We start from the raw sequence: 26670 nt of genomic DNA, 5'->3' as shown, positions 1-26670 counted from the left end.
TGCGCGACGTTGTGGCAACTGCGGCGAGCCTGGTCATAATGCGCGCACATGTCAGATAGTTGTAGAAACGTCTGAGGAAGATAATTCCAAGTATTTTTAATTGTTTTGAGCTGTTTTGGTGGAATTGTTCTTGTATTTGCAGTGTGGGTGCAGGGAGTGTGGCGCTTTCGCTTATAAACCACGTTAGTTTAAATACTAACGATTATAATTTATATTATGTTTTTATATGGGGTCGCTGAGAGCACTGTTACTACAGGGGTCACAGGAGGGTGAAGCAATTACCCAAGAACTTGGCGAGTCTCGGACTGTGCTGCTAAGTACGACGACGTGGTTGTCGAAGGAAGAAAGTGCAACAGGTATTACCTGCAAATACAGAGAGTAGTGAACTGAGATGTTGTAGTCTCATATATAAGATACTGTAAATGATCAATCTTATTGACTGACTTGACTTATTATATCTTAAGGAAAGAAAGAAGCAGGAATACCATTGCAATTGGAAGAGGGCTCTTTATGAGCACCTGAACTTCCTTATCATCCTTATCGCTCCCTATCGCTCGGTGGCCCCAGTGGCTTGGATCTATGATCTCGTTGCCGATAAGGTGCTCGTATCGCTCATTGTTCGGAGGTCCGGTCAAGAGTCTGTCCGGAGATCCGGTGAGGAGTCTCGGGAGCCGTTGAGAGCATTGTGGGCGAGCTGTTGGGAACAATGTGGGCGCAGAATTCCATAAGCAAGTGCTGTAAAATTCCATGAATAAATGCTGCATTTTAACAATAGACCTTAGGATTTTAAACTAATTATAGCCAAGCTGCTTTGATTACGTCCTGACTGGCCCTGCTAGTGATTATTGTGATTATGCCCTGATCACTCTGCTCACGGTCTGATTGGCTTTGTCCGTGATCATGATGATTATGTCCCGATCACCCTGATCACCTTCTGATTGGTTGCCCTTATCTATTCTAACGATTGACTGAGCGCGTCCCGCGCCACTCGTACTGTCTGACCTGCCCGTTGGCTTAACTGTGACGCACAGCAGTAACTGCGATATTATATATCACCTATCCTTGAGTAGGTTATCTTCTTAATCTTACCTGTATACACTCAGACATACTAGCCTTGTTTTCTCAATGTCTGAAAGCTAGGGCATTTGCCAAAAAAGGAGAAATGTTAGTCAGTTTACTTACCTGCCAGACCAAATGGACAACCTGCTGTTTCGGTTGCCATGAGTAACTGTTTGTTGACATTCACTTCTACCCCTTTTCGCCTCCTTTCCACCCATTTCAAAAGGGTTAGGGTTGTACTGAGCTGGTGACCCCTGATCCCTGATCCTATGCATCTTTGAGCAATACGTGCCAGCCTATCGACATTCGCTGACACATTGTGGCTCTGTTTGATTTTTTCCCTGTGGCCTGCAAACTTTTCAAAAAATGTAACAACATGGTGATGGCACCAGGATACTGCTGCCGACATTACGTGGTCGAAATCAAGCACCGTCCAATCTAAGGGTTGATAATCCCAGGCCCACCCTGTGGTCGGATGCTTGTTAGGTAATGTCCCTCTTCGCGAGAAGGCGAGCCGGCTTGGCGTTGCTGTCTCGACTTTCTTGGCTCTGATCCACCATAGTTTTTCTCGAAGGACTGACAGAAGGACTTTTTAGGACAGAGTGAACAGCAAGAATGCTATATAATAATCAAAGTCCAAGCCGAGTGCGACTGCTCTTTTCTCTTCACCGTATCGCCGGCCCTGTGTCCGTGTCTCTCCCGCCTTGTCACCACCTGTATGGCCGCCCAGCAATACTCTTTGCCAATACCACTCCACCATATGGACTTCAGACTGGTTGCACGCCTGAGCATCCCCCCCCAAGTGATTCAGCCTCCAGAAGCAGAAAAGGGCAAGATTTCACGCTGAACGCCTTTGGCTCTCTGTCCCTTGCCCCTTAGCCCGGTTTGTCTCGAGCCAAGAGAAAAACAAGAAGAACAAACAGCAAAATGCACGTCTTCATCAACGGGGCCTGCCCTTGGCTCAACCCCCATCTTCGCAAGTTCATTCTCGACCATGTCCCCGACGCCATCTTCTATGACAGTTTTGAGGACTTTCCCAATGAGCCCCTGGAGGAGTCCTTTCAGTACCTGGACGGCTGGGAGATTGGACGCAACTTTGCAATTCTCAACAACTCCAAGAACGGGCTGATCAACGCCTACCCGTCCAGCGACGCTTTGGCACGCAAGGACTACCTCGCCAGGGTGGTCGACTTTTGGCGGGCAAAGAGACCCGAGAGCAAGCTGCCCGACCATGTTCCCCTCACTGTGAGGCTCTCGCTTGACTACGCCGAGTACGTAGACGAGTCGCTCACAGCGGCCGACGATCTGACCTTGCTGTACTCGCTGGAACAGAATGAGAGCCGCGAGCCAATTGAGAGAGACTGGTGGATTTTGAAGCCGGCGCTGATTGATTGTGGCGCGGGAATCCGAATCTTCAGCACTGTGGAGGAATTGGCTAGTCACCTGGAATTGGCCGAGTACGAGTACACTGATGATGAGGAAGAGGCAGAGGAAGAGGAAGAGAGAGAAAAGGAAAAGGAAAAGGATGGCGTCTCCCTGTCGTTGCCCGGACTGAATGCTTTGGACGCGTTGGTCACAACCATCAGCGGGTTTGGGCTTGACGAGAAGAAGGCGCAGGGTGGGGGCAAAGGCGACCACAAACGAATGCAGTACGTCTTCAAGAAGGACGGACGGATTCCTTCGGCACAGATGCGGGAGTTTGTCGCGCAGCAATACATTGTCCGCATACCACCAGTTGAGGGCAAGAAGTGGCATGTCAGGGCGTACGTCTTGGCCATGGGTCGTTTGAAGGTTCACGTGTTCCGAGAACTACTCGCTCTTTTAGCCTGCGAGGACTACCAGCCCCCATGGGAGAACCCAAGCTTGCGGTCGAGCCTCACCAACACGGCTCTCCAGGATGAGGACGAGTTTGTCAGTAACGAGTCCATGAGAGACTTTTGGTCGGACGCAGTGCCCGAGAAGCTGTTGGGGGATGGGTGGAAGGAGGGCGTCTGGGACCAGATATGCAACGTGACAGCGGAACTGTTCAAGGCTGCTGCGCACACCATGGCTGATAAGTTCACCACGGTTGGCAAATCGTTTGAGCTTTTCGCTGCTGACTTTTTGGTCGATGACAACGGAAAGGTGTGGCTGTTGGAGGTGAACGAAACACCGGCCTTTTACAACCATGACAAGGCTGGAGAGCTGGCGCTTCGGCTGATGGAGAGCGTTGTGTTTGCCGCAATGGAGCACATGGGCAAGGCGCGAGCTGGGGATGGGAAGTTCGATGCTGTTAAGAATCGATTTGTCAAGGTGTTGGACGAAACCACAAACCTGCCTAAGAGTCAGATTACAGAGATAAACTGTTCTTGAGAGAGTGGGGGTTTCGCTAGATCTCGATACTTTGGATACCTGTAGATAAGAATAAAATCGGTGTTTGAGCTCGAGCCATCTTTGAAACGCAAGGAGGTGAACTGGAATGTTTTGTTGACAAAATCACCTGTGGATGTCTCTGAGTCAAGCTGCTACGAAGTCTGATTGGTGCAGCCTGTGATGCTGTTTTGTGTTTTACTTGTTCGACGCAAGGGATTGGCTGCCGAGCACACCCTGAATTCGCACCTCCGAACGAGAAGAAAATTTTGCGCCCGGAAATATCAGTTCTACACGTCGCATCTCTCTGTTGTGCATCTTTTGGCAATTTCAATTACATCTTTTGGATTTACCTTATCTACCTGACTTGATACATGTAGGTGCTGCAGTGCACGATGGCAAAACCTGAGCCCATGGAGATGATCCACGAAACTTGTTTCAAACCGAGGACGCCGGTCATGGTTGGACCGGCAGCTGAAATCATGATGTTTACTGTCAAGCCGAAAAACAAGACTACTCAGGACCGTGACGTGCCCATGGTTCAGCCAGGACGGTCGGCCTCCATGAAAGCTGCCATCACCAAAAAGACGAGCGTCCGGATACGGAACTGGGTGAAGAGATCCAACAGCAGCGGGTATGCAGACGACTAATACTACCGGTCCACAGCGGAAAGTTATTTTGCTGACACGACAACACATCAGAGAGATAGTTTCTAGAGGCCCAAACAGTTCGTGGCCAGAGATCACGCATCTTGGCGGTGGCCGTGTCAACGACGAGCAAAATCCCATCACTGAGCCGAGCCCTATACCGCGAAGCCGAGCAGTCTCTGCGGACAGTAGGCGAACTCAGTGGCTCGACTTTTATTCGCAAGATGTGACATGCTCGCGGCTGCCATCAGCAAATCCGCCACCGAGACAAGCATCCTTGACGGGGATACGTCCTCCTGACAGGGATGCTGTCGACCTCCGTCCCCTTCCGCTTCGAGTTTCGTCACTAGAACGGAAAGGCGAGCCCTCCCCGATGCTGACACGGAAAGGCTCCAGGTGGAAGGCGCTTCCAGTTCTCCCTTCTCAAAAGCAGAACGCGGACCTGTCCACTGAGTCTGCAGATGTTGAAAAGCTGATGGGAAAGATCATGCTGGACAGCCTCTCGCTGCCGACAGGGAGTAATGACAAAACTGCTACCCAGGCGCTTGATCCCAGAACCATACTCACAAATACCGTCTATACAGCCACCCCGGTGACAGGGCTAAGAACGCCGCCACCGACACCAGATAGTGCAAGCGGCAGCACAGCAACGGCGATTACCATCACCAGACCGATGGGCAGCGATAGCACCGAGGAACTTCCGGCCCGAAAATACTCGGTACATCTCTCTCGCCCGAAATACAGTCTCCAGGAGCGCATGTGGCTCCATCGAAACTACCGTGGCGAAGCACCCTTCCTCGCAGCATGGGGACTGGACATTGCTTCTCAGCAGGATCGAGAGGAAGGTATGGGTATAGTGAAGGAGTTGATGCTGGAGGAGAGTAAGAGACGGGTATAGATTTATTTTGATAGTTTTTCTAAATATGCACCTGTTAGAAGCTAGGAAAAGGAAACCAGTTGTGAGGCTTCGAGATGAGAAGTGAGCAGCTATATGTGACCACTTTCCAAAATTGTTTGCAAGTCGCTTTGGCGGAGTGGTTAACGCGCGCCCCTGCTAAGGGCGTTCCTTCGGGAGCGTAGGTTCGAATCCTGCAGGCGACGGTTTTTTTGGACCCTTACCCTAGGGTACCCCGCTGTTCCCAACCCCCCACCAGCCCCTCGCCGCCAGCCTCAACAGACAGGGGATTGTTTTGTTACTGTGCTCAGCTAGCTATGGGTTTACCCCTTGGTGCTTTACATATGCTGCATCACGCGACCACTTCTCTTTTGTCATGGCGGTATTGCCCTGGCAGAAGCCTTTGCATTGTCAATGACCTATGTCAAGGCGGGCACGGCAGCGACGCTCTCGGCCCAGGCAGGGTACAAATGCGCAAAGGCTATCTGGGCCTCGTTCCAAGATCCGGGGTTGTAGGTTACCGGGCGAGCTGAAAAGGCCTCCTCGGTGGGATCTGTTATCAGCCCCCATATGTGTTTGTTGTCCTTGTCTGCAGAGTAGTAGAGCTGCGTCATCTGCTGGAGTAGATGGTTCATCTTTTCGACCAAAAGGCTCTCATTGTTGTAAAAGTCGACAACGGGTTGGTTGTCCACCACGTTGCCTGCGCACTGGTACTTGCCCTTGAGGACGGACAGTATCTCGTCTCTTGTCGGGGTAGGACTGTCGGGGTAGGACTGCCGGGGGGTGTGGTCTCCCGTAAGCGCATGATCCCTTTGAGGTTTTGGAGCAGTTGAAACTTGATTAGGTAGAGGGTCACGACGGGCGTGAGCTGGAGAAAGCAGGGGCACCACAAGACGACAGGCCCGGTGGCGTCGACATTCTTGTCGTCCAGAAAGGGCTGGGAGAGGTCGGCCCAGCCAAAGCCCTTTTGGGCCGTCCTGCGCCCGCCAGTAGATGAGATCGTAAGCTTCTTGGTCCTGGTCGAAACGGATGAACAAGCCCGGAACCGAGCCTCGAGCGCCCTGGTTATCGGGGCGATTGCGGTGGAGAATGTCGAGATACTGCTTCAGCGAGTCCTCGACTCCCTGGCGGCGCCATGAGCGGACCAGGAATTCGCCATAGAGGAACTTCGCCTGGAGATAGGGACGGAGGTGGACATGGCGCCAGAAGACACCATTGACGTTGGGGTCGTCCAATGGGAGCAGCCCCCTGCGAGCACGAATCTTGTCTCCTCGGTTTGGACCCCCTTGGGCTTGGCGCTGATTTGCTTGCAGGTGGGTTTGTGGGTTGGCCAGTCGAGGGTCTGATAGTCGCGCGTGCAGTAGTAGTAGACGCTGCAGCCAGAGCAGCGCATGAGGCTGTCTGCAGACCTCGCAGTGTTTGGGTATCATTGTGGGGAAGTCCTTTTTCAGGTCTTCGTGGAAGACGATGCGGCGAGTGGGCTGCCATTGCAATTGGCTGATGCAGGCCGGGAGGCGATCGAATCGAGGACGGTTGGTTCTTTGGTGATAGGCAGATGGGCGGTGAACTGGCACACTGGGAGGTGGGAGGAAGAATTGACGGAACCAAACACGAAAGCACGCGACAACCCCGCGTAAAAAAAAACTAAAAATCAAAGTCAATTAAAATCGAGAGAGGTACGCAACGCAGTGGAGCCTCCAGAGCCATCAGAACCGCCACCCACGCCTATCAATGGCCAATGCCAATGGTGATGGACAACTCGAGTTCGAGCGAGCAAAGAGAGAGAGGGAGACAATGGAGACCGGCCGTTGACTTTGCCAGGGTCTGGTTGGGTCCTGATGCACCATGCACGAACCCTGCGACAACGCATCCATCGCATGCACAGCAGCAACGAAAAAGAGGGCAAATCAATGCCCAATTGAATCCCCAAATTCCCCAATTGCCCTGCGATCATCAGGACTGACCCTAACCCTTGCACACACCAACCAGCAAGCCGCTGCTGATTGGCGGGCTGGACCTGGAAGAAAGACTTGGGTTGGGCACCACCCGACCTTAACCACCTGAATTGAATCGACGATATCCGTATACCTACTCCGAAGACGGGACCCAGAGACTTAGAAACCCAGATACCTAGTGCAATCGGACGATGATGAGATGAGTTCAAGTGGAAAGGCCCCCCCCGTCAGGTGAGGTGAGGGGCACTTCAGCAAGACATTGATGATAGTTGCGCTAGCACTGCGCTGCACAGTTATGCTGATAATCAGGGCCCCAGTTTCCCCGGAATCGCGATGCCGCCGCAGCCAGTGCTCAGATGTGCAAACCTGGAAATCAGCAACATTCAAACCGGCCCAGACTGCCCAACACGGCACATGTCGTCGTGGCCCCTCAGGCTGTCTCTCTCCGTGAAACATTGGGTTCGACAGGCCACGTCGGGGACTCACATGGTTCCCAGACAGCCCTATCAAGGCGACTGGCTACACAGGGGCTCCTGGTTGGAGGGCCCGCTTCCGATTGGGGATAGGCTCGCTGACAGCTCATCAACCCATCTAGGACCGGCAATGGGTTGAGGCCCAACTCTGGCAAATGACGAGTCGAGATGCGCCGCCGCTGCACCCAGCTAGCCCTGCAGTAGCGGTAAAGGATTAAGATGGAACTCTTATGGAGTCGTCCCCGGCACGGCTCCACCGCTCAAAGACTTAAGAGATAACCCCGTCGATTCTTTGGCGAGCAATGAAGACTGTTCTCTACAACCTCGACCTCCACTTCACTGTCGAACCATCCAGTCTCATCCGGGCTGCCCTCTTGACTCTCGTTGCCCTCCTCGTCGCCACCATATCCACCCTCACCAGCGAAGCCATGGCCAGAAAAAAGAAGAGCGGTGCCGCCAGGAAGGGAATCGACGGCCAGCTTGCTCTCCCCAGGCACGACATGGATCCCCGTCCCGAGACTTCGTATGTTGTATATATATCTGTTATATCTCACGCTGCCTTTTCAAACAACTGATAAATAACCTGGCTAAGCAGACCATACGCAAGCCCCACCTGCACAGTTCCTTTTGCAAGCCCCTTGACGCTGCCCAAGGACATCCTCCTCAGAAGCCCCAGGCTCCACGCCGCCTATGAGGATAACCTTCCCGAGCTTCCAGGGATCTCGGATGACGTTGGCCACGTTCTTGTACATTACCTCCACACCGGCACCTACGAGACCCTCAAGCCAAAGGCTGCCGACGACCTCCCACGCCAGATTGCCGAGCTCAAGACCAGCATCCAGGCCTACGCCGCCGCGAAACACTACGACCTCCCAGACCTCATGAAGCTTGCCGAGGCCAAGATTGAAAGGTATGGCGAGGGCCTGCCCCTCCCTTCCCTGCTGGAGGTGGCCAGAGACGCCCACCCCAACCTCTGCGACAATGACGATTGGTTTTTGAATTTTTTAAGGGCAAAGATTCGTCCTCATCTCAAGGACGCCAAGGCCCTCCGAGAATCCGACCTGCTGGACCAAATCAGCAACATCCTTTCTCCCAACCGGGTGCTGCTCCGCACCGTCCTGGAAATATTCTGTGAGAGCTATGTCCCCAAGCCGCAGCCTCCACCCCCATCACAACAGGCTGCCCCACAACAGCCACAGAGCCAGCAGCAGCAGCAGCAGCCTAGCACCCCCGGCAGCTCGAGGGCGACATCACCTCCCCCAGCACCGGGGACTCCCATGTCCAACATAGACCTCAGATCCAGGACCATCTCCAGGGAGGACTCATTCCCGACGCCGTCCTCCAGGAAGAGCACCAAGACAGCCGTGCCCTGGCCCTCCCAGGACGAAACGAGTGGGACTGACGGTCAGCATGATTCGCCCAACGAGGCGTCTTCTGACCCCTTCCTGCCCGCCTTGCCCGTTCAGACTTCAGAACAGGTGCAGGTGGAAGAGCCACTGGCACAGTCGAAGCCCGTGTTTGAGCTGGACCCCATCTCGGAGACGCCAATTGTGGTCGAGCATGAGGAGCCGGCCCGTGAGGCATTCAGAGAGGTGGTCGAGGAAATCAAGGTGAAGGCGCACGAACAAGTGCACACCGAAGACTTGGCCCATCTCGCCCCGGTGCTTGAGGAGGAGAAGGAGAAGGAGAAGCAGGTCGAAAAGCTTGGCCCTGTTCCGACCCTCGCAAAGCAGCGCGAGCGCGCCGACTCAGGCAAGCACATCGACATGGACCCAGAGCCGGCGGGCGAGTTCAGAGCTCTCCCAGTTCTCCAGGAGGGTCCCACCTCGTCGGTCCCCATTGTGATCTCCGACAAAGTGCCTGCCCTTGAGCCCAAGATCAATCCTCGTGCGGCCTTGAGACAAGCCGATTCGGGGTTTTGGTCCGAAATCGATACTGCCTCGGAGCACGAGCAGGCCGTCGTCGGCAAGGAGGCTCTTGCTCCTGCGGTTGTCGAGGTGGAGGTACCTCTGACCCCACCTCTGCAGGAGGTTCTGCCCGTGGCCGAGATCAACGAGCTCGACAGTGCCCCCTCCAAGGCTGGGGATGATCAGGAGCGGGACCAAAACAAGCCTTCCGTTGCTGCGCCTATCAATGATAACGCCAAGCTCGATTCGCCCAAGGACGAGACCAAGGAGGAGGCCTCTGAACCGGCTAAAGAGGAGGCCGAGACTGCCTCCCAACCGGCCCTGTCAGCCTTGCTTCTTTCCCCCAAGCCCGCCATTGCGCTTCCTAGCAAGCTCGAGCTTCCAGCTGAAATCCTCGAGGCGGTTTCTGCCTCCGTCGCTGAAGACACCCAGGAACAAAAAGAGGATGACAAGAAGGACAAGATGGAGAAGTCAGTCTTCCCCGCCACCCATCTCTCCCAAGAAGGGCCCTCGATTTCCAAAGAGGTACATCCCTTTTTTTCTTCTTTTTCTTTCCGGCACTCTTCCTTTGGTGTCGTTGTCCCAACGTCACGCCACACCCGCAAGATGCTCTGGTGCTAACCCTTTGTTTTGTGATACAGCCCGAAGTCGCTGAAGCTGCGCCCGCTCCAAAAGTGGAGGTCGAGAACACCGTCACCCAAGGGACCCAGGAGGACGCCGACAAAGTTCCCGACGTTGCTGACACCGTTGGGCCCGCTGAGTCCCAAACGGCTGAGCAGAAGCCGCAGCCGGAGTCGGAGCCCGCTGCGTCGACCGTTGAGCAGCCACAGCCCGTTCCAGTCGTCGTCCCGAAGGCCAGCAGAGCGAGGAGCCTCAGGAGCCTCAAGAACGGCGTCATGGGCAGGGGTTCCTCTTCGTCCCTCCACCTCACACTCGCAAGGACGCGCTCCAAGTTTTCCAGCAGCAACAAGAACCTCCCCGTCTCCGTTTCAATTCCAGCTGCCGAGTCTTCATCGGCGTCTAAGCCAGAGGCTGAAGCCCCAGCAATCAAAGGCAAATCCCAAAGTCCGGCAGTAGTTTCGGGCAGCGGCGGCGGCTGGAAGAAAAAGCTCTTCCGCTACCCGGTTCTCTTTGGTCGTGGCATGTGACTATCCTCAACCCTCTCCGCACTTTTGTCACGCCCTTCTGCGCCCACACCACCTTTGCAGGCCACGCTCTCGAGGGTTGAGGTGCAGGTACGCAGCCAGGTCACGACCGGCACCACAATCACTACCCCCACCGCAACCTCCTCCAACACTAGAGCCATCTCCTTTGTCGAATCCTCCCCTTTGCTCATAGGCCTCGCCTTCCTCTTTGGCCCTTCTGGCTCCGACGACACCCACCCAGGCGACGAGATCGACTGGACCTTCCTCACCTGCCTCACATTCCAGATCCTCTTTTTCTGGGCTTTCCTACAACACTACGTCACCCCGGCCTTGGTACTTCGCCTCCCCCGTGTTACCAGCCAGACCAAGACGCTGGTCAGGGGTTCACGGCGATGGGCCTGGATGAACAACTGGCATGTTCTGGGCTATCTAAAGTTCAAGAACATCAAAGGGACGACGAAGTCGACCATTTCCCGGCAATCTAGACCAAGGCTTGGAGGCTCTGGACGCGCGCAAGGATGGGGCAGAATATGATTATGATGAAAGTGTATGACATTCTCCTTTGTTATTACCCCTTTTCTTTTTTTCATCTCGATTTTCCCTTTGCTATTTGTCAGAACGATAAATATGCGGCACAGGCATGCATACAGATTGATATGAAATGCATGATAATGGCCACGGTAGGAATGATGGGAGGTTGGCATGGGGTTTCGGATATCTCGGGTTTTGTTGTTCTTTTTTTCTTTTTTCTTTTCATGATCATTTTTGCCTACAAAACTCGCGAGATTAGATAGCATCGCATCAGTCGCATACATAGCATGGCGGAGATACTTGAACAATACTAAGCATGGTTGGCGTTTTCATTCAATATCATGTTTCCCTTGCTCACAAGCAGCTCGCACGGTTCAAGAGCTTTCTTTCCCTCCTAGATACCTGTACACCACTCTGGAGTCCAAGCCCATGCAGTCCTCGGCCGCGCTGGCAGCTGTATAGACACCCAAACCAGACACACCGAGGACATTCTTGGCACCCCCCTGCCGCGCCATGGCGATTGCCAGTCCCATGTCTTTCTTCATCAGCTCCACCCTGAATCCGCCACGGTAGCCATTGGACGAGGGTGCCTGTGGACAGACATTCGGAACAGGGTTAAACACATCACATTGCCGGTTCTGTGCCGTCCCAGACGCGAACACAGACGCAAGTATCGTGCGGTCGATACCGGCTCGCATGCCCATGTCCATGGCTTCTGAAGTGGCGATGGTGATGATGCCAGAGAGGTAATTGTTGGACAGCTTTGCGGCTAGCCCCAGAGATGGACCACCACATGGTATGGCTTGGCTGCCCATTTTCAGTAGCAGGTCCTTAAGACAAGATAGGTTGGTGTCTGCAGGCGAACAGCCCATGAAGAAGGCTATTGTGCCTTTGACTGCCCCTATTTACTGTACGCGTGAGAACTTCCTTGCGAGCACTCATTTGAAAAGAAGATTGGCCCTACCTAGCACACCTCCTTGACTGGGGGTCAGCGTCTAATACCAGCATGAACATGGGGCGCCAACTAACCAGATACCGGGCAGTCGTAGAAGAAACTGCGGGGTGCGATCTTGGAAACTTCAGACTTCACATGCAAAGAGGTTGCGGTGTCGATGGTTGAGCAGTCGATGAGTATTTTGGCACTGTCTGGACCCAGGGTGCTGGCAATACCGCTGTCTGGGTCAAGATAGACGGATCTCACGTGGCTACTTTCCGGGAGCATCGTGAATACCACAGTCTTGGGAAGCAAACCCCTGGTTGTCAACAACAGCAAACAAACGGAGCAAGGTGATAATGACGTTAGATCGCACTTACAGCATCCGACACAGCTGCTTTCGCACTGCTTGCTTCCCGAATGACATCTGGAAAATTAGTTTGGAGCTCCTGTGCAGGCCCATCCGCAATATCATAAGCCCGTATGACAATGCCTCGTCGAACTAGATTGGCTGCCAGGTTGGCTACCATTGGCTTGCCCATAGCGCCAAGCCCGATAAACGCTATGATGCTGTGATCTTCTGCGGATGACATGGTGGGAGATGATGCTAAGCAGGATAACAACGCGGACGCGAAAACTAGCCGGGTGCCGACCAAGAGAAAGGCTATGCGGGGAAGAAGTTGCCGGCCACCCAGGAGGGGTTGCTCTCTTTCCTATATATACCTAAGGTAGATACGTTTCTGTCTGAGGTACCTACCTGCTTTGTGCACCAGTTTCCCAGTATGGCGAGAGGTACAGTTTGTGTTCATGCCCTCTCTGCAGGCCATTTCTGCCTGCTGGAGGAATATTTTATCGAACCATGCCCGTCACCTGGAAGCCGAAAGATGGTTCCTTCTCTATGCTTTTTGGTACAACACACGCCATCCATCAGGAGAGCCACGACCAATATTCTCTTCGACTTGGGGGTAAGACGGGATCCCTCTTTATACTCGGAGCAAATTCGTCAACACATCAAAACTCGGCAGCCCATGTCTACGAACCCCGATGTGACGAAGAGTTTACAAAAGGGGGGCTTAAGGCCGAATGAAATTCACTTTGTTGTTCTGTCACACGTGTGTACTCCACTATTATTCATCCACCATCACCCCCAGCTTGGATATCCATCTTACCTCAACCATGAGCAGGTACACTGGGACCACATTGGCTACCCGCCTGATTTTGCAAGTTCGGAATTCGTCATTGGTCACGGTTCAGCCGCTGTGCTTTCCGGGATTTCTTCGGCTTCTCTTAGGGGCAGCCACTCTTTCTTCGAGGCAGATTTGCTACCTGCCGATAGAACAATCGAGCTATCGAACCCTAATATATCTCACCAAAGTAGCAGTGAGGCCGGGAAGCACGAAATCCAGAATCTGACACCCAACTGGACACAATGGCAGCCAATTCCGTCACTAGAGATCCCGAAAGCTCTCGATGTTTTCAACGACGGCTGTCTCTATCTCGTGGATGCGCCAGGTCACTTACCAGGACATACAAATCTTCTTGCTCGAACAGAGAGCGGCTGGGTTTATCTTGCCGCTGACTCCTGCCATGATCGGCGGATCTTGCGCAAAGAGAAGGAGATAGGCGAGTGGACAGACGAGAATGGCAGGAGTTGCTGTATTCATCATGACCGGGCGAAAGCCGAGGAGACTATTGAGATGATCAGGGGGCTGGAGGCAAAGGGGGTCGAGATCATTTTCGCACACGATGAAGAGTGGGAGAAAAGAAACCCGCTGCGGTTTTGGGGAGCCTGATCGTACCCCTTCATGGCATTGAGACCATCCCGCCTTGCAGTAGTCCCCGCACCATGAAACCATGGGTATCAACAGGACTGAAATGACATGGGCTATGCAGTCTGCGGGGGGGGGGTGTTTAGGCGGCGGCAGTTCAGTGACCGTCCTGTGCTCTGCCGATCCCAAAGTACCTATGAAGGGGCCCGGGACGTAGTTATTTGTCCGACCCTTGAGATAATAATTAGCTATCTTTGAACCGCGAATTTTATCCAACTTCCTTATCTCGTTCAACCTTGCGATTTTAAGGATCCAGCATACTTGATTGCCAACATCATGTCTCGCCAGGCCCAGCAACAAGCGGCTAGAGATCGCTTTAATGCACTTCTGGGGCCTGCCACTTTCCATGAGGGCTGGGAATCCCTTCTAGCCCTTTCGCCGTCCTTCTTCAACGCAAGTGTGTCTCTTGCTTCAGTCCCGAGAAAGAATCTTCACTTGTCCTCCAAGAACCAAGCTTTGATAGGCTTGGCAGTCGATAGTGCAGCAACTCACCTGTTTACTCCTGGCATCAGAACCAATGTTGCAGCCGCTTTGAAAGAGGGGGCCTCAATAGCCGAGGTTGTCGAAGTTATTGAATTGAGCAGCACGCTGGGGATTCATGCTTGTAACATTGGAGTCCCTCTGTTGGTGGAGGTGCTCAAGGAAGAGGGGCTGCATGTCGCCGAGACAACAAAAGAGTTTGATCAAAGACAGGAGAAGCTGAAGGAAGAGTTTACCACTAAAAGAGGATACTGGCATACATTTTGGGAGGACTTTCTGAGGCTAGATGTAGACTTTTTCGAGTCATACCTGGAGTTCTCGGCGATGCCCTGGACTAAAGAAGTGGATGGAAAGGTAGGAGGTGCCTTGGAGCCAAAGGTTAGTACTTATCGCATGCTGAACAGGCACCCCCCTTGAAGAAGTTGGTAGTGACACGGCAATACGATAGGTGAAGGAGCTAGTATACTGCGCTTTTGACTGCGCTTCGACACATTTGTACAAGTAGGTCAAGTGTTAGCTTCAGAAACCTGACACCTACTAACAAGTCCTAACTAGGCCAGGTCTGAAGCTACACATCAGAAATGCTTTGGGATACGGTGCTACTCCTCATGAGATTTTGGAAGTGTTCGAGATTGCCACACTTTTGAGCTTGCACACCGCTCATGTCGCTGCACCTATCATTTTGGAGTTGAATGCGCAGAAGGGAACAATTTGAGGGTGACAGATCTGATGACGGTTGCATATTATTTCAGGTTCGGAACCGATTACCGAGTGTTTCTGCTGCTTTCCTTTTCAGCCATTGATTAGGTAGTTCTTATTGATATACCGTGAAATGTCCATGTAAAATAAATGCACGTGTGCGATCCATATTTACTTTGATACTTTGTACCTTGCGGTATTACATGTCCAGGTATGAGTTTAAAATGGTGCGGTTCACTGCTGAATGACCCCCACTCGGGCATAAAAAGCAACTCCGAGTCTTGGAAAAGGACTGCACCTTCCCCCCTCACTTGAAGTTTTGATAATGCTTGCGATTTCTCGGCATCCCTTTCATTACCCTATTCCTTCGTCTTGCTATCAATTCCCCTTGACTTATCGCCTCTTGCCTTTCCACCTCCAAATCTACGCCAGTATCGGTTGCAAGATGTCGACCGATCCCAAGTTAGCTCCCCTCCATCGACAGCTCTTTGAAGAAGGCTTGAAGGTGCGACGCGAAGTAGTCGGAACCGAATATGTTGAGAACGCCCTGGCAAACGGATCGACCGAATTTTCCCGTCCCGGACAAGAGCTCGTCACGGAGTGGTGCTGGGGCTGGGCTTGGACACGCGATGGCTTAACGAGGAAACAGAGGTCACTACTCAATATTGGCATGCTCATGGCGTTGAACCGAGCCCCCGAACTGGCTGTGCATATTCGTGGTGCAAGAAACAACGGCTTGACTGAGGTAGAAATCAGGGAGGCCATTCTACACTGCACGACTTACTGTGGTGTGCCGGCCGGGGTGGACGCCATGAAAGTGGCCGAGAAGGTTCTGAATGAGATGGCGGATAAGGGAGAGAAAGATAGGGAACTGGGTAACAAGGCAGTGTGATATTAAAGAGTCCAGGGGCTCAGGCCTTAAGGGGTGACGGCTCCACTTTTGATACAGTATGGTCAAATAGGTACACGTTGCAATCTCAATCATCCAGTGACATGTCTATCACCAGCTTGCCGCCCTTTCCCTTCTTGTACTCCAGCACAAGATCGTTTAGTTTCTTCAAGGGGTAACTCTTGATCCGTGCCTGGACATTATGCTCCGCCGCAAACATGACCATTTCCCTCAGCATCCTGTTGCTCCCTACAAGACTACCTCTGATAGAAATGTCCCTAAAGACCACGTCTCGGGCAGAAATATGAAAACCATTAGCGGGAAACGAAACCAGGATGCATCTTCCGTGAGCTCGAAGTAAAGAGACGCCATAGTCCATAGCTCTTTGGCTTTCAGGCAAGACTATGACCGCATCAAGGCCCATGTTGCTCCTGTCTTGCCTTTGATCCTCTTTCCCCATCTCCTGGACAATATCCTCGGCTCGTGAAATCCTCGCATCCATGATTCTCACAGAGAGGCCCTCTTTCTGGCGCAATGTTTCCGCAATCTCCCCTGATACACGCAACGGTTCATCCGCAACATCAACACCAATCACGCCCAGTCCCATCTTGGCCGCAAACTGGAGCCCAAGATGTCCCAGCCCACCACCGCAGCCCATGATGCCCACCTTTTGTCCTCTTTCCAAACCGCAATTTTTAATGGCAGCATAAATGGTGAGCCCCGCGCACATCAAGCTTGCTCCTTGGACTGCCGAAATGCTGTCTGGCAGCGATGTGACCTGTCGACTATCAACAATGGCGAATTCTCGAAACCCACCCGGGGTCGAGATTCCGTGGTTGCCCGCCGAGGCACAGTAGACACTGTATCCCCCACCGTCCACATAAATGTTTTTGTCGTTGTCTGGCTCGCGCGTGCATTCAAAACACTTTCCGCAGGGGCGGAATGAGCGACCTGGAACGCCGACCCGGTCACCGATCCTGTATTGAGATGAAGAGTGCTCTGGGAGGGACACCACGACGCCTGAAAACTCATGGCATCCAATGTGAGGAAATGAAGGTGGGAAGGGGGGCATTTGGCCTTGGGCCAGCACGAGGTCTGTGTGGCAGTACGATGCAGCCAGGACTCTAACGATCATTTCATGGGGGCTATCGGCTGTGAAACTCGGAAACGGTAGTGTGGTGAGTCGATATGGTGCGTTGAACGATGGGAGGATTTGAGCTTTCATTTCGTTGGGGAGCATAGAGGAATCCATTCTGAATTTGAGCCAGTGAAGACGACTTCACAACTTTGAGGAGAGATGAAAACGTAAGGACGCGCTCGACTTGGCAGCAAATAGGTGATGCTACCTCCAACAAGTTCGGGATGCCGCTATATAGCTACAAGTCACAGCAGTACCTGTCTGTGGCTTGGTGGGGCTGCTCTGCTTCCTCGGAGTCAGTAGTGTTTTCCGTAATTCCCCCCCCAATTCTACCAGTTGACTATCTGCTCACAGAAAAGCGAAACAAAATCTTTTGAAGCAAAACTTGACTCCCATTTTCACTTTTTCGTCTCTTCCTTTATGGAGTCCTCACCAGTAACCGTCACGATCTCGGCCCTGGACGCAGGCCACCTCACACTGCCAGAGCGATTGTTCGTTACCGACGCTGACTCCGAGAAGCGTACCACTGTCCCGTCTCTCTCCTTTCTCATTCAACACTGCGCTCCTGGAAAAACAAGACCTACTCGGATGTTATTCGACCTTGGGGTAAAACGAGATATCGAAAGATACACCCCCTCTCAGCAAGCACACATTGCTGAACGACAACCTGTTATTGTATCTCCAGACTGCAGGGAGAGCCTGCTATCTGGCAGTGCCACCATCACTCCGAAAGATATCGACCTAGTGATGCTAAGTCATGTACACTGGGATCACGTTGGCACACCGTCAGACTTTTCCTCGGCCACCTTCCTCGTTGGTGCCGGCACCCTGGATCTCCTCAAAAATGGGGACGGCCCGCTCTACCCAGCTGATCTCTTCAACGACGACGAGTTGCCGTCCGATCGAACAATAGAACTACCGCCTGTTTCCCTGTCCGGGGTTGGAAGTGGTCGGCCCCAAAGGACACGGCCATCAGACTCAGCACTGGCTCGCATCGCGCCCTATTTAGATGCTGATATCTGGACCTGGAGGCCTCGATTCACCTTTTCGTCCACGTTGGACTTGTTCGGGGATGGGTCTGTCACGGTCATTGACACCCCAGGTCATCTCCATGGACATGTCAATCTGCTTTGCCAGGTTGCCAACTCAAAGTATGTTTACTTAGGAGGCGATTGCTGCCATGACCCACGTATTCTGGCAGGAGATAAGGGGATTGCAATGTATCCGGATGGAAGGGGAGGGCTGAGAAGTGTGCATGTTGACACCGGGGCTGCCGCCACCTCGCTTGACAGAATCAGAGACTTTGTTGAAAGCTGTCAACGGCCTGTTGAGACAGAAGTGGTTGTCGCTCACGACGGAGCCTGGAGGGAAAGAAACAAACACCGGTTCTGGCCGGGAAAATTGTAGCAGCCGCGAGCCATGCTTTGTCGCATGTCGTACAGAAAAGAGATCGTTCGGTTGAAGATAAACATGTGAGAAGCGCATCACCAATCACAGCCATCTTGTACTACTAGCAAGCATATGTCGTCAAACTGTGGCGGTGAACTAGTTCCTGCCCGTCAATTCCGCCTACCCGGTTTTCGCTTCTCGAGCCCACGATAATTGTGCCACCTCGGAAATCTGGTGTTTGGTCTTCTTCGCGGCGCAGAGCTCGATTCTATCATCCAAGACACTGCAAGGTGACGCATGAACCACCCCTTTGCTCTTGCTGCATTGCAGATGTGGGGGATATGCAGTGTCTTCTGATCCCCCTCATTCCCAGCCATACATACCATCTACATGCCGAGCAGACGGCTCTGGGCCACAGATCGGCAGTTATCTTCTGGCAATGGTTTTCCACGAAACAGGACGGGACGGATCGGGGATTTTTTTAGGAAATGTGCTTGTTTGTCAAACCACAGGTACATGTAGATGTCTATCGGAAGTCGTTGTTTCTCGTGGTGTTGGTGTTGCGTTCACGGCGACCTTTTTGAGAACATCACTGAAGCCCCTCCGCTCTCGGCCAGAACACCATTTAGTGTGGCGAGCAAACATCATTACATTACCAGCATCAGGTTCTGCCATGTCATCTCCCAAGGATACGGTGGCGTTTATCGGTATGTTTATCATCACGCTGAATGGCGTAGCCCCGAGGGGTCCTAACGAAAGCAAACCAGGTCTGGGCGTGATGGGTTATCCCATGGCCAGGAACCTTCGGGCTGGTCTGGGTTCTGACAAGACCCTCCTCATCTGTGACGTCAACACCGATGCTCTCGAGAGGTTCATGGCTGAGGTCTCAGTTTTGGGGAGAGGTCCAGTCCGGATTGTACAAAATGGATTCGAGGCAGCCAAGCAAGCTGTAAGATGCCACCGGTCGTCGTTGGCTGCATGGGTAAAACGTTTCACTGATAAAAGTTGATGCCAAGGACACGGTCATCACTATGCTTCCAAACTCTTCGTCCGTTCTAGCCGTTTATCTCGATGCGTCCACTGGAATACTCCCGGCACTCCCCGAACCTTTGGACCATAACGCCTGTGGCTCAAAGCTGCTCATGGAATGTGGCACAATAGAGTCGTCAACAATTCTCACCGTCTCTCGCTCCATACCCGAGAACTGGGCAACCTTTGTGGATGCTCCTGTGTCCGGCGGTCCTATGGGGGCTCAGAACAAGTCCCTAACTTTTATGGTCGGCTGTCCACCACCGCTCTCCGCCTCTGTGTTTCCCCTCGTCAAGTCTTTTCTGCGTCATATGGGTGATCCAGACGGTATCTTCCTTTGCGGAGACGTTGGAGCCGGCACGGCATTCAAAATCATCAATAATTACCTGTCAGCCATAACGTCGCTGGCTGCATCCGAAGCTTTAAACATAGGAGTTAAGGCTGGGTTAGATCCCCGGTTACTGACTCAAGTAATCAATGCCTCCGGGGGCCAGTGCTGGGTCACAAGCAAGTCAAACCCGGTACCAGGGGTTCAAGATAATGTTCCGAGCACCAGGGGATACGAAGGGGGTTTTAGGATAGAGCTTTGTGCCAAAGTGTTGGGAATGGGCTCGAAGCTGGCCCGGGATGTGGGTGCGAGAACAGTGCTGGACGAACCTACACTGAATGCGTTTAGTGAGGCGATGGAGGACGAGAGATACAAAGGGAAGGATGCCAGGGTCGTGTTCAAGTGGTTGAATGATCAATGAGCATGTCTTTCAACTTTACCTACGTACCCCTATTTCCTACTCTTAGTAACAATTTTAGCTAAACTAGTTATCTAGGTAGTTACAAGTCAACATGTGTCTATGCTCCTCGAAAACCCCTCTCTCCTCCCCACCCTTGATTCCTTCCATAATGTTACCACTTGAGAACCTTTTGCGGAAAGAACTCATCAATCAACTCCATGTAGTAAGGCTGTATTCCATCTCTTGTTAGCAGTTTTCCTTCTGGCTGAGAAACACGGGGAAACCATACCTTCATCTTTTCGACATCCGGCTCCTCGTCCGTCTTGCTATACAAATCATAAGGATTGAACGCCTGCACCGCCCTCAACAGCACCTCGTCACCGTCAGCCATAAACTCTTTGTATGCGCCCTCGTGATGCCACGGGTAGAAGCTGTGGTACCGAATCATGGCCAACGCCTCTCTGGGCAAGACGCTTTGATCCTTGAGCACCAGGTAAAGGAATTCATCGTGCCCCCAGCTCATCATGAACTGATCGATGCCTTTCCCGGGGGTGTAGATCCCATTATTGGTCCCATAGATGGGGTGTTCGCGATCGGGATTCTGCCCGAACGCCTTGGCAAAGACACACTTTTCATCCCATTTGCAGCCGACAGGGAACGTGTCCCCCACGACGTCCCACTGCCCCGTCGAGCACCCTTTGAAGAACAGCATGAGCTTCCCCAGGTCGTGAACTAGCCCCGTGACTTGCATCCACCTCGGCTTCCCGTCCCTCCGAATGGCCTCGGCACTCTGCAGCAGGTGTTGGATCTGGCTCAGGTCGGTGTCGGGATCGGAATCATCAATCAGGGTGTTGAGCCGCTCCATAGCCTGCCAGATGGTCATCTCCTCCCGCTTCCTCTTGGGGTCAAAGAAGTGCGCCCTCATTCTCAGATTGTGCTCCACCGTCTGCCGGGCATGCTGCTCCGAATAAAAGTCGCGCACGCGCTCACAGGCCGTTTCATACTGGCGGAAAGAAGCCTTGTCTTTGGCCACGTCAAATTTGGACTCGGAGTCGTAGGCTGTGATGGGCGACGAGAGGCCCTTGAGCTTGTTGACCTTGTCGACGGCATCAGAGATGACTTCCAGAGCCGCACCGTCAGCCAGCAGCAGAGGCGGCTGCTCGGAAGCGTAGATCGCCGAAGGGGCCATGGACCGGTGTGCTGGGCGCTGCTGCTCAAAAACCGTCTAGTGTGTGATTTGTCACCTGTAATCGCCCGGAGGCTCTGTTGTGTGTGTGTGCGAACTGTGACGGGCTAGTCAGCCAGAAAACGGAACGAGGGACTTTCACAGTGTGAGCCACCACTTACTAGCCTGGGGAGTCTTCTCTCTCGATGTGACCCGAGCTCACGAGGTCGTGATGAGCAACGCAGCAAAGCAAACAGGCGAACTACCTAGCAGGCGGTCATGTGGTGTGGGCTGTGATAGCAACGACGCCCAGTGCCGACAGAGAAAGCCACTGCAATCCTTCATGGACGGAGCACACCGCATTTTATACCCCCGAACAGCCGCACCTCGATCGATCATGAGCCATTAAGCGGTAACGACGGCACCATGCCCAGCCCAGAGCGGAAAGAATGTCACTCAAGAGTCAATGGGAAATGCATGATTGCTCACCGCACAAGCCCAAACGAAGTGTCAATCACCACCTGGGAAGGCATCTGGGAAAAAGAAGCATACCGACGAGGCTAGTGTGACGGACATGAGCAGGAGGGGTGGTACTGAGACACAGAGAAGGACTACACGAAAAAGAAAGAAGATCAGACCATGGAGAAATCCGGTGTCGTGAACACAGGTATGTTTGCCTCGAGGGGTGTGCGTCCACAGTGTGGACGCCGGCATCTGGACTCATAATAGGGTACGGGGACATCGCCGGTGCGCCAATGTTTGCTTCGGCAGGCGGTTTGCTCCAACTCGACATTGTCTTGGTCTTTGGGGGGTATCCGGGCACCTGCATGAGCGTGTATGTGTGTAGAAGTCTCCAGGCTGGGAGGACAGGACGGATATGCACCTCGGTTTCCATCATCGAGATAAGATCTCCCCGGCCGTTCGGAAGATCCCACACCCTCCCCAAGACAGTGCCATGCGTCTCCCGTGACCGTCGTCCTGTGCCCTCTCTACCTGATGAACCCCTTCCCGCAATCCCGGGATGCGGGTACTTCCCAGCAATCCGGCACACATCGGCTGAAATTGCTCAACAGGACGTTGAGCATTCTAGGAACAGGAAACTTACCCCGGTAGGTCAGCCGGACTCTTGGGCTCCCATCCACAGTTCGGAAGAAACATGCTAGATTGCTCGGAATCGGGCAAAACTGCGCGAGGAGGGGAGGGGAGGGGGGACGCTCGAGCAGCCAGCCTCGTCACCGACCCCGGTCCCCGGTCCCTGGTCGGGAGCACTGCTTGGACGCATGCGCCCCGCACCACCAAGTCCTAGGTAGTGGTATGGAGGGGACAAACATACACTACGCTTCCTGCAACATGCGGGCAGGCAGCATTAATAGTAGCGATGGCAAACCCGTTTCCTCTGCCCTGATTTCTGTGTCCATCACGCGCCGTCCCCCGTTTTCTTTTTCCTGCACTAGGAGGTCCACGTGATAACCGAGCTCGCCCATTCGTTCAAGGTTCAGCCTCCTATGCGTAGACGTAGACGAGTTGCGGCCCGACGTTGGGTGGCACCCGCAAAAGAGCGGCGAGCTGCACCTCGAGATGAAGGCGACCAAAGTTGCCTTACACGTACGGTAGACATGCATTAGCTTCTGGTGTTGTTGATTCACGGGCTGACCTGATCTCGTAGCTAAGTGCCGATTCCACTGACCGACACAGCAGTGACGATCGGCCTAGTTGAGAAAACCGCTCCTCCTGCCTGAACTCCAAGACACACGCAGACTGTCCATTCCCTCTTGTCCCATCCACACAGTACATTTGCCCTCATCTTGAAAGGGCCGCAGACATGTGAATTAACAAGCCTTATCGCCAGCGCCAGGCTTTCTTCATCTGTTGCTGGACCTCCAACGTGGGACGAGCATGGTCTTTCTCGGTCTGTTCGAGAATGGCCAGCATGGCAGTCTGGTCCTGGAGCCTGCTGAACAAGTGACCGACTACTCGACTGTTAGCAAGCCAATCTTCCACAACCGAAAGGCAAAAGGGTTTGAAATTCTTACAGGCTGCAATTGCCATGCAGGCAGTGAACATGCTTGGAGCTATGCTCTTGTTACCGAGCCCAATGCCACAAATTTCTCGCACCAGGGCCTGAACGTGATTCTGCCAAACAAGTGTCAGAACAGCTAGGTCATCTTTCGTCTTATAGGGTGTCCTTGACATGACCTACCGTCAGCGCTTGGGCCTCATCCATCGAGGCCATCCCATGCCTTGGCTTGTTATAGAACAGAAAGGCTGAGGCGAGAAGGAAGTGTTGCATCCCGATAACTGCGGCAACATTCGTAGTTAGCTTCAGGGACAGGAGGTCGAAACATGCGTCGTGCGCCTCACCTTGGCAGCTTCTCAGATACCAAATCTCTGGAAAGGGCTTGGTATTGTCGTTTTCTTTGACGTAGGGCACCCAAAAGTCAGATTCCTCCCTCAGCATGGCCAGCTTGTTGCTGTCTCCCCTCCCCATTCGGGCCGCCCAATGTTCATTTTCTTGGACGAGCAGCTCCCACCGGTCAGACGTGCGGTTCGCCTGGTCACCATGGCAAAAGTTCAAAACGTTGGCGCAGTGCACTACAGCTCTGTTGGCCCAGTAGTAGTCGTCTTCAATATCCTCGTATGGATCTTTACTGGGCAGCGCGGAGACCAGGCTGAGCTTTACCGTGGCCTTTTTCATGACAGCATAGTATATATCCTGCCGCAAACCCACCCAAAACGACGCGGCGGCCAATGTTCCCGGGGCGAGGCCCTTGTGACGGGAGACATAGCTGTTTGTATACCCGCGAATGCCCGTGAGATGCACGTGGCTTTTGACATCTTGTTCGTCCATCAAGAGAGTTTGGGACTCTGGAACCATGTCAGCATGTCCTTGGTTCTGCTATGCCATGGTCTCTATCTCTAGATGCGCAATATTCATGACGTACCTTGCATTTCCTCCATGACTCTTAGAATGATGGCTGCAGCGAAGCAGTTCTCAGCCAACCTGGGCTCGCGGTTGACCAGCACCGCGAGACCCCCGCACTTGCTGATCTTGTTGATGTTTTCAATGCACCGGAAAGCATAGACCTGGGCCTGCTCCTCGTAATAGGATCGACAGGTATTGGCCTGATGCCGGGCAGATAACGCCAACATGGCGTCTCGCAAGATGGAAGACTTTGCAGCCCTACGGGGCACTTCAATCTGGAATGATTCTGTTCTCTGGTGTTAGCTTTTGCTTTGCACTGGACACCAGAACGGGAATTGACAAGATCACGGCGCACATACGGTTTGGATCGCACAGGTCGAGCCAGAGGGCCAGGTTTTCAACAAAGTGACGGATGAGATGGCCTTCGGTACCCTGTGGTAGCGGCCACTTGGAAGGCTCCTCAACGCCGAGAAGAGAGGGTTGGACCGCAAACGGCTGTTCTTCTACAGCAGACTGGTGTCCGTCTACAGCGAATCTGGTGACAACGGCAAGATCACTGGGCGAGTGTCTAGACTCGGGCGGGACTGAGGATTCCTGGGAGAGGGTAGCAGATGGCGGGGCTGTCGCTCCTCCTGGCGAGGTAAGCTCTGGCGAGGCAGCATAGTTCAACAAGTCAGTATCAAAATCTTCAGCCCCGCTTTCTGGGCTGGACTGATCATGCCCGACTGTCGTGGTCTCATCGATCCAAACATCTTTTCCAGCCGCAGCCGTCGTTAGCAACCAATCACTCTCTCCCAGCACCCAGAAGGACTGACATACATCGTTTTGGAAACCTGACCCACTTTTGTTTCCTTGTGAATTTAAACTTGCCATCTGCAGGCAGTCTGTCAGCCTCAGATGATGTGTGAAATAGAGTAGAGAAAGGGCAAGAACTTACTCTCGGTGTTGACACGGATCTTGAGGCCGGTTGGACGACAGGCCCGGCCTGAAGTTTGGCAGCGGCCACATGTGGGTGTTACTCGATCACCTATAGTCTGCTCGTCAATACTTGGCCGTGCATATTGGAGATGTTGCGGGCTGCTGCACTGGCCGGACTAACATTTCAGATGCTGCTCCCGACAGTTGATGCTGTTATGGTTGCGTGGGTTTGTTAGTCTGGGCAAAACAGAAGAGGGGACGGGATCGGATCAATCAGATCATATCAGATCGGATCGGATCAGATCCGATTAGATCAAAATCAAACCAGACCCGTGGGCTCCAAAAAGAAGACAAGGAAAAAGGAACACACGCACCAGCCAAACTTGGCCAGACCAGGTAGGGCGCCGGGAGACGAGCCGGAGGCGGAGGTGCTCGTGCTTGGAGATGCCATGCCTGCCCACAGCACTGGCGATCGGAGGCGGGACGGGACGGGAGGGTTCTGTCTGGGCTCCAGCTGTCGGTGGCCGCGAGAAAGCCGAAACTCACACCAGCAGGAGAAGCGCAAGCATGCTCGGCTCTGTGCGACGGGCGGGACGGTGGAGCCGTGGGCAGTGGAGGGTGGAGAGAGGAGATCCTGTCGGGGAGGTGGAGAATGTTGCTGCTGCTGCTGCTGCTGCTGCTGCTGCTGCTGCTGTTGTTGAGAATGGAATTTGTCGAGCGAGAGAAACTGCGAGAGAAGGCTGGAGAGAAGAGAAGCTTGACAATACGAGACCCGAGCTTGCACACACGCGCGGCTTGTGGTTTGTGGCTGATATCCTCACCCAGCCAGGGGAACTGGCGCCCGATGAGATGGAATTACAGGCTTGTTGCAGCTGCCAGCAGCAGTGGCAGACTGGGGCGATAATGCAAGTAGTGGTCTGGGCAAAGAAATGGAAGATGGAAAGAACCGTGGAAGATTGATGATGGACCTAATGTAAGCAGATATGTCTGTGACAAGTAAAAAAAGAAAGTCAGATTGGGCTGGCTGCTGCACCTCCATCCCACCTGGCATCAGTCTGCGTTTCTCGATCGGGTCCCGAATCACGATGCGGGGAAGGGCGCCACGGCGCTCTCCATATGGCACTGCCATCTTGCATCTTCCATATTCCATCTTCATCTCCCATCCTTCTTCCCCTTTCCCTTTGCATTCCCACGCACCACCGCGGTCGTGACAGACGCCTACCCAGGTACACATTCACTCTATACTAGGGCCTGGAGGTATGGCACCTCACCTTGGGCATCGGGTGGACACTTGACACTGACAGAGCGCAGGTACATAGAGTCTTAAACGGCGCCCGACTGTTACCTTGGCCAAGATTGGCCCAGTACCTCCAGGTTGAATGCCTCCCTCCAGGTACCCAACATATGTTTCAGCATGCATCTCTGTCTGGAAAAGGGCACAAGGGGCAGCTAGGAACCAGATGCTCGGATTGAATCATGGCAGGGGGCTCCAGGTTCCATGCCTATGCGAGTCTGCAACTCCATCCAGTCTATCTACCCCGCTGTAACCTGCCAAACACTCCACAGCGTCACACCTGGGCTCCTCTGC

General features: G+C 53.3%; 16 protein-coding genes and 1 non-coding gene across 17 annotated transcripts; 10 read left to right on the top strand and 7 right to left on the bottom strand.

Moving 5' to 3' along the window:
• Nucleotides 1-1986: 1986 nt before the first annotated feature.
• Nucleotides 1987-3411, top strand: QC762_001170 (uncharacterized protein; the record flags this gene model as incomplete). The annotated part of the gene is made up of 1 exon (XM_062882926.1): nucleotides 1987-3411. The coding sequence occupies one exon, from the start codon at nucleotides 1987-1989 to the stop codon at nucleotides 3409-3411; it is 1425 nt and encodes a 474-aa protein (XP_062746620.1).
• Nucleotides 3412-3685: 274 nt separating this feature from the next.
• QC762_001160 (uncharacterized protein) lies at nucleotides 3686-4953 on the top strand (the record flags this gene model as incomplete). Its single annotated transcript, XM_062882923.1, has 2 exons — nucleotides 3686-4042; nucleotides 4110-4953. Exons 1-2 carry the CDS (start codon nucleotides 3804-3806, stop codon nucleotides 4951-4953), a joined length of 1083 nt encoding a protein of 360 aa, XP_062746619.1. The 5' UTR covers nucleotides 3686-3803.
• A 122-nt stretch (nucleotides 4954-5075) lies between these two features.
• QC762_0030200 lies at nucleotides 5076-5156 on the bottom strand. The gene has a single exon. It is a non-coding gene; the product is annotated as a tRNA-Ser (tRNA).
• Nucleotides 5157-5369: 213 nt separating this feature from the next.
• On the bottom strand, nucleotides 5370-6380 carry QC762_0030190 (uncharacterized protein; the record flags this gene model as incomplete). Its single annotated transcript, XM_062883222.1, has 1 exon — nucleotides 5370-6380. One exon carries the CDS (start codon nucleotides 6378-6380, stop codon nucleotides 5370-5372), a length of 1011 nt encoding a protein of 336 aa, XP_062746618.1.
• QC762_0030180 (uncharacterized protein) lies at nucleotides 6147-6789 on the top strand (the record flags this gene model as incomplete). Its single annotated transcript, XM_062883221.1, has 3 exons — nucleotides 6147-6263; nucleotides 6402-6482; nucleotides 6772-6789. The coding sequence occupies 3 exons, from the start codon at nucleotides 6147-6149 to the stop codon at nucleotides 6787-6789; spliced, it is 216 nt and encodes a 71-aa protein (XP_062746617.1).
• A 315-nt stretch (nucleotides 6790-7104) lies between these two features.
• On the top strand, nucleotides 7105-7517 carry QC762_0030170 (uncharacterized protein; the record flags this gene model as incomplete). Its single annotated transcript, XM_062883220.1, has 2 exons — nucleotides 7105-7136; nucleotides 7223-7517. The coding sequence occupies 2 exons, from the start codon at nucleotides 7105-7107 to the stop codon at nucleotides 7515-7517; spliced, it is 327 nt and encodes a 108-aa protein (XP_062746616.1).
• Nucleotides 7518-7680: 163 nt separating this feature from the next.
• QC762_001150 (uncharacterized protein) lies at nucleotides 7681-11094 on the top strand (the record flags this gene model as incomplete). The annotated part of the gene is made up of 3 exons (XM_062882921.1): nucleotides 7681-7901; nucleotides 7974-9810; nucleotides 9927-11094. The coding sequence occupies 3 exons, from the start codon at nucleotides 7681-7683 to the stop codon at nucleotides 10431-10433; spliced, it is 2565 nt and encodes an 854-aa protein (XP_062746615.1). The 3' UTR covers nucleotides 10434-11094.
• A 241-nt stretch (nucleotides 11095-11335) lies between these two features.
• On the bottom strand, nucleotides 11336-12568 carry QC762_001140 (uncharacterized protein; the record flags this gene model as incomplete). Its single annotated transcript, XM_062882920.1, has 3 exons — nucleotides 12276-12568; nucleotides 11991-12198; nucleotides 11336-11862 (listed from the first exon to the last, which is right to left on the bottom strand). The coding sequence occupies exons 1-3, from the start codon at nucleotides 12486-12488 to the stop codon at nucleotides 11336-11338; spliced, it is 948 nt and encodes a 315-aa protein (XP_062746614.1). The 5' UTR covers nucleotides 12489-12568.
• A 96-nt stretch (nucleotides 12569-12664) lies between these two features.
• On the top strand, nucleotides 12665-15055 carry QC762_001130 (uncharacterized protein). The gene is made up of 3 exons (XM_062882919.1): nucleotides 12665-14582; nucleotides 14653-14705; nucleotides 14760-15055. The coding sequence occupies exons 1-3, from the start codon at nucleotides 14001-14003 to the stop codon at nucleotides 14917-14919; spliced, it is 795 nt and encodes a 264-aa protein (XP_062746613.1). The 5' UTR covers nucleotides 12665-14000; the 3' UTR covers nucleotides 14920-15055.
• A 173-nt stretch (nucleotides 15056-15228) lies between these two features.
• QC762_001120 (uncharacterized protein) lies at nucleotides 15229-15795 on the top strand (the record flags this gene model as incomplete). The annotated part of the gene is made up of 1 exon (XM_062882918.1): nucleotides 15229-15795. The coding sequence occupies one exon, from the start codon at nucleotides 15229-15231 to the stop codon at nucleotides 15793-15795; it is 567 nt and encodes a 188-aa protein (XP_062746612.1).
• An 85-nt stretch (nucleotides 15796-15880) lies between these two features.
• On the bottom strand, nucleotides 15881-17044 carry QC762_001110 (uncharacterized protein; the record flags this gene model as incomplete). The annotated part of the gene is made up of 1 exon (XM_062882917.1): nucleotides 15881-17044. The coding sequence occupies one exon, from the start codon at nucleotides 17042-17044 to the stop codon at nucleotides 15881-15883; it is 1164 nt and encodes a 387-aa protein (XP_062746611.1).
• On the top strand, nucleotides 16520-18337 carry QC762_001100 (uncharacterized protein; the record flags this gene model as incomplete). The annotated part of the gene is made up of 2 exons (XM_062882916.1): nucleotides 16520-17225; nucleotides 17290-18337. Exons 1-2 carry the CDS (start codon nucleotides 17155-17157, stop codon nucleotides 18335-18337), a joined length of 1119 nt encoding a protein of 372 aa, XP_062746610.1. The 5' UTR covers nucleotides 16520-17154.
• Nucleotides 18338-18758: 421 nt separating this feature from the next.
• On the top strand, nucleotides 18759-20097 carry QC762_001090 (uncharacterized protein; the record flags this gene model as incomplete). Its single annotated transcript, XM_062882913.1, has 3 exons — nucleotides 18759-19026; nucleotides 19087-19268; nucleotides 19336-20097. The coding sequence occupies 3 exons, from the start codon at nucleotides 18759-18761 to the stop codon at nucleotides 20095-20097; spliced, it is 1212 nt and encodes a 403-aa protein (XP_062746609.1).
• Nucleotides 20073-21265, bottom strand: QC762_001080 (uncharacterized protein; the record flags this gene model as incomplete). Its single annotated transcript, XM_062882909.1, has 2 exons — nucleotides 20073-20305; nucleotides 20366-21265. The coding sequence occupies 2 exons, from the start codon at nucleotides 21263-21265 to the stop codon at nucleotides 20249-20251; spliced, it is 957 nt and encodes a 318-aa protein (XP_062746608.1). The 3' UTR covers nucleotides 20073-20248.
• A 490-nt stretch (nucleotides 21266-21755) lies between these two features.
• QC762_001075 (uncharacterized protein) lies at nucleotides 21756-22139 on the bottom strand (the record flags this gene model as incomplete). Its single annotated transcript, XM_062882907.1, has 1 exon — nucleotides 21756-22139. One exon carries the CDS (start codon nucleotides 22137-22139, stop codon nucleotides 21756-21758), a length of 384 nt encoding a protein of 127 aa, XP_062746607.1.
• Nucleotides 22140-23080: 941 nt separating this feature from the next.
• On the bottom strand, nucleotides 23081-26077 carry QC762_001070 (uncharacterized protein; the record flags this gene model as incomplete). Its single annotated transcript, XM_062882906.1, has 10 exons — nucleotides 25457-26077; nucleotides 25264-25292; nucleotides 25102-25191; nucleotides 24984-25037; nucleotides 24524-24916; nucleotides 24184-24450; nucleotides 23603-24106; nucleotides 23442-23539; nucleotides 23275-23374; nucleotides 23081-23211 (listed from the first exon to the last, which is right to left on the bottom strand). Exons 1-10 carry the CDS (start codon nucleotides 25531-25533, stop codon nucleotides 23081-23083), a joined length of 1743 nt encoding a protein of 580 aa, XP_062746606.1. The 5' UTR covers nucleotides 25534-26077.
• On the top strand, nucleotides 25650-26555 carry QC762_001064 (uncharacterized protein; the record flags this gene model as incomplete). The annotated part of the gene is made up of 3 exons (XM_062882904.1): nucleotides 25650-25997; nucleotides 26089-26339; nucleotides 26402-26555. The coding sequence occupies 3 exons, from the start codon at nucleotides 25650-25652 to the stop codon at nucleotides 26553-26555; spliced, it is 753 nt and encodes a 250-aa protein (XP_062746605.1).
• Between the last annotated feature and the right edge of the window lie 115 nt (nucleotides 26556-26670).

Source organism: Podospora pseudocomata, assembly GCF_035222375.1.
Source record: "Podospora pseudocomata strain CBS 415.72m chromosome 2 map unlocalized CBS415.72m_2, whole genome shotgun sequence".
NCBI lineage: Eukaryota > Fungi > Ascomycota > Sordariomycetes > Sordariales > Podosporaceae > Podospora > Podospora pseudocomata.
Note: the sequence above shows the minus strand (reverse complement) of the source record. Positions and strands in the feature narration are given on the sequence as shown.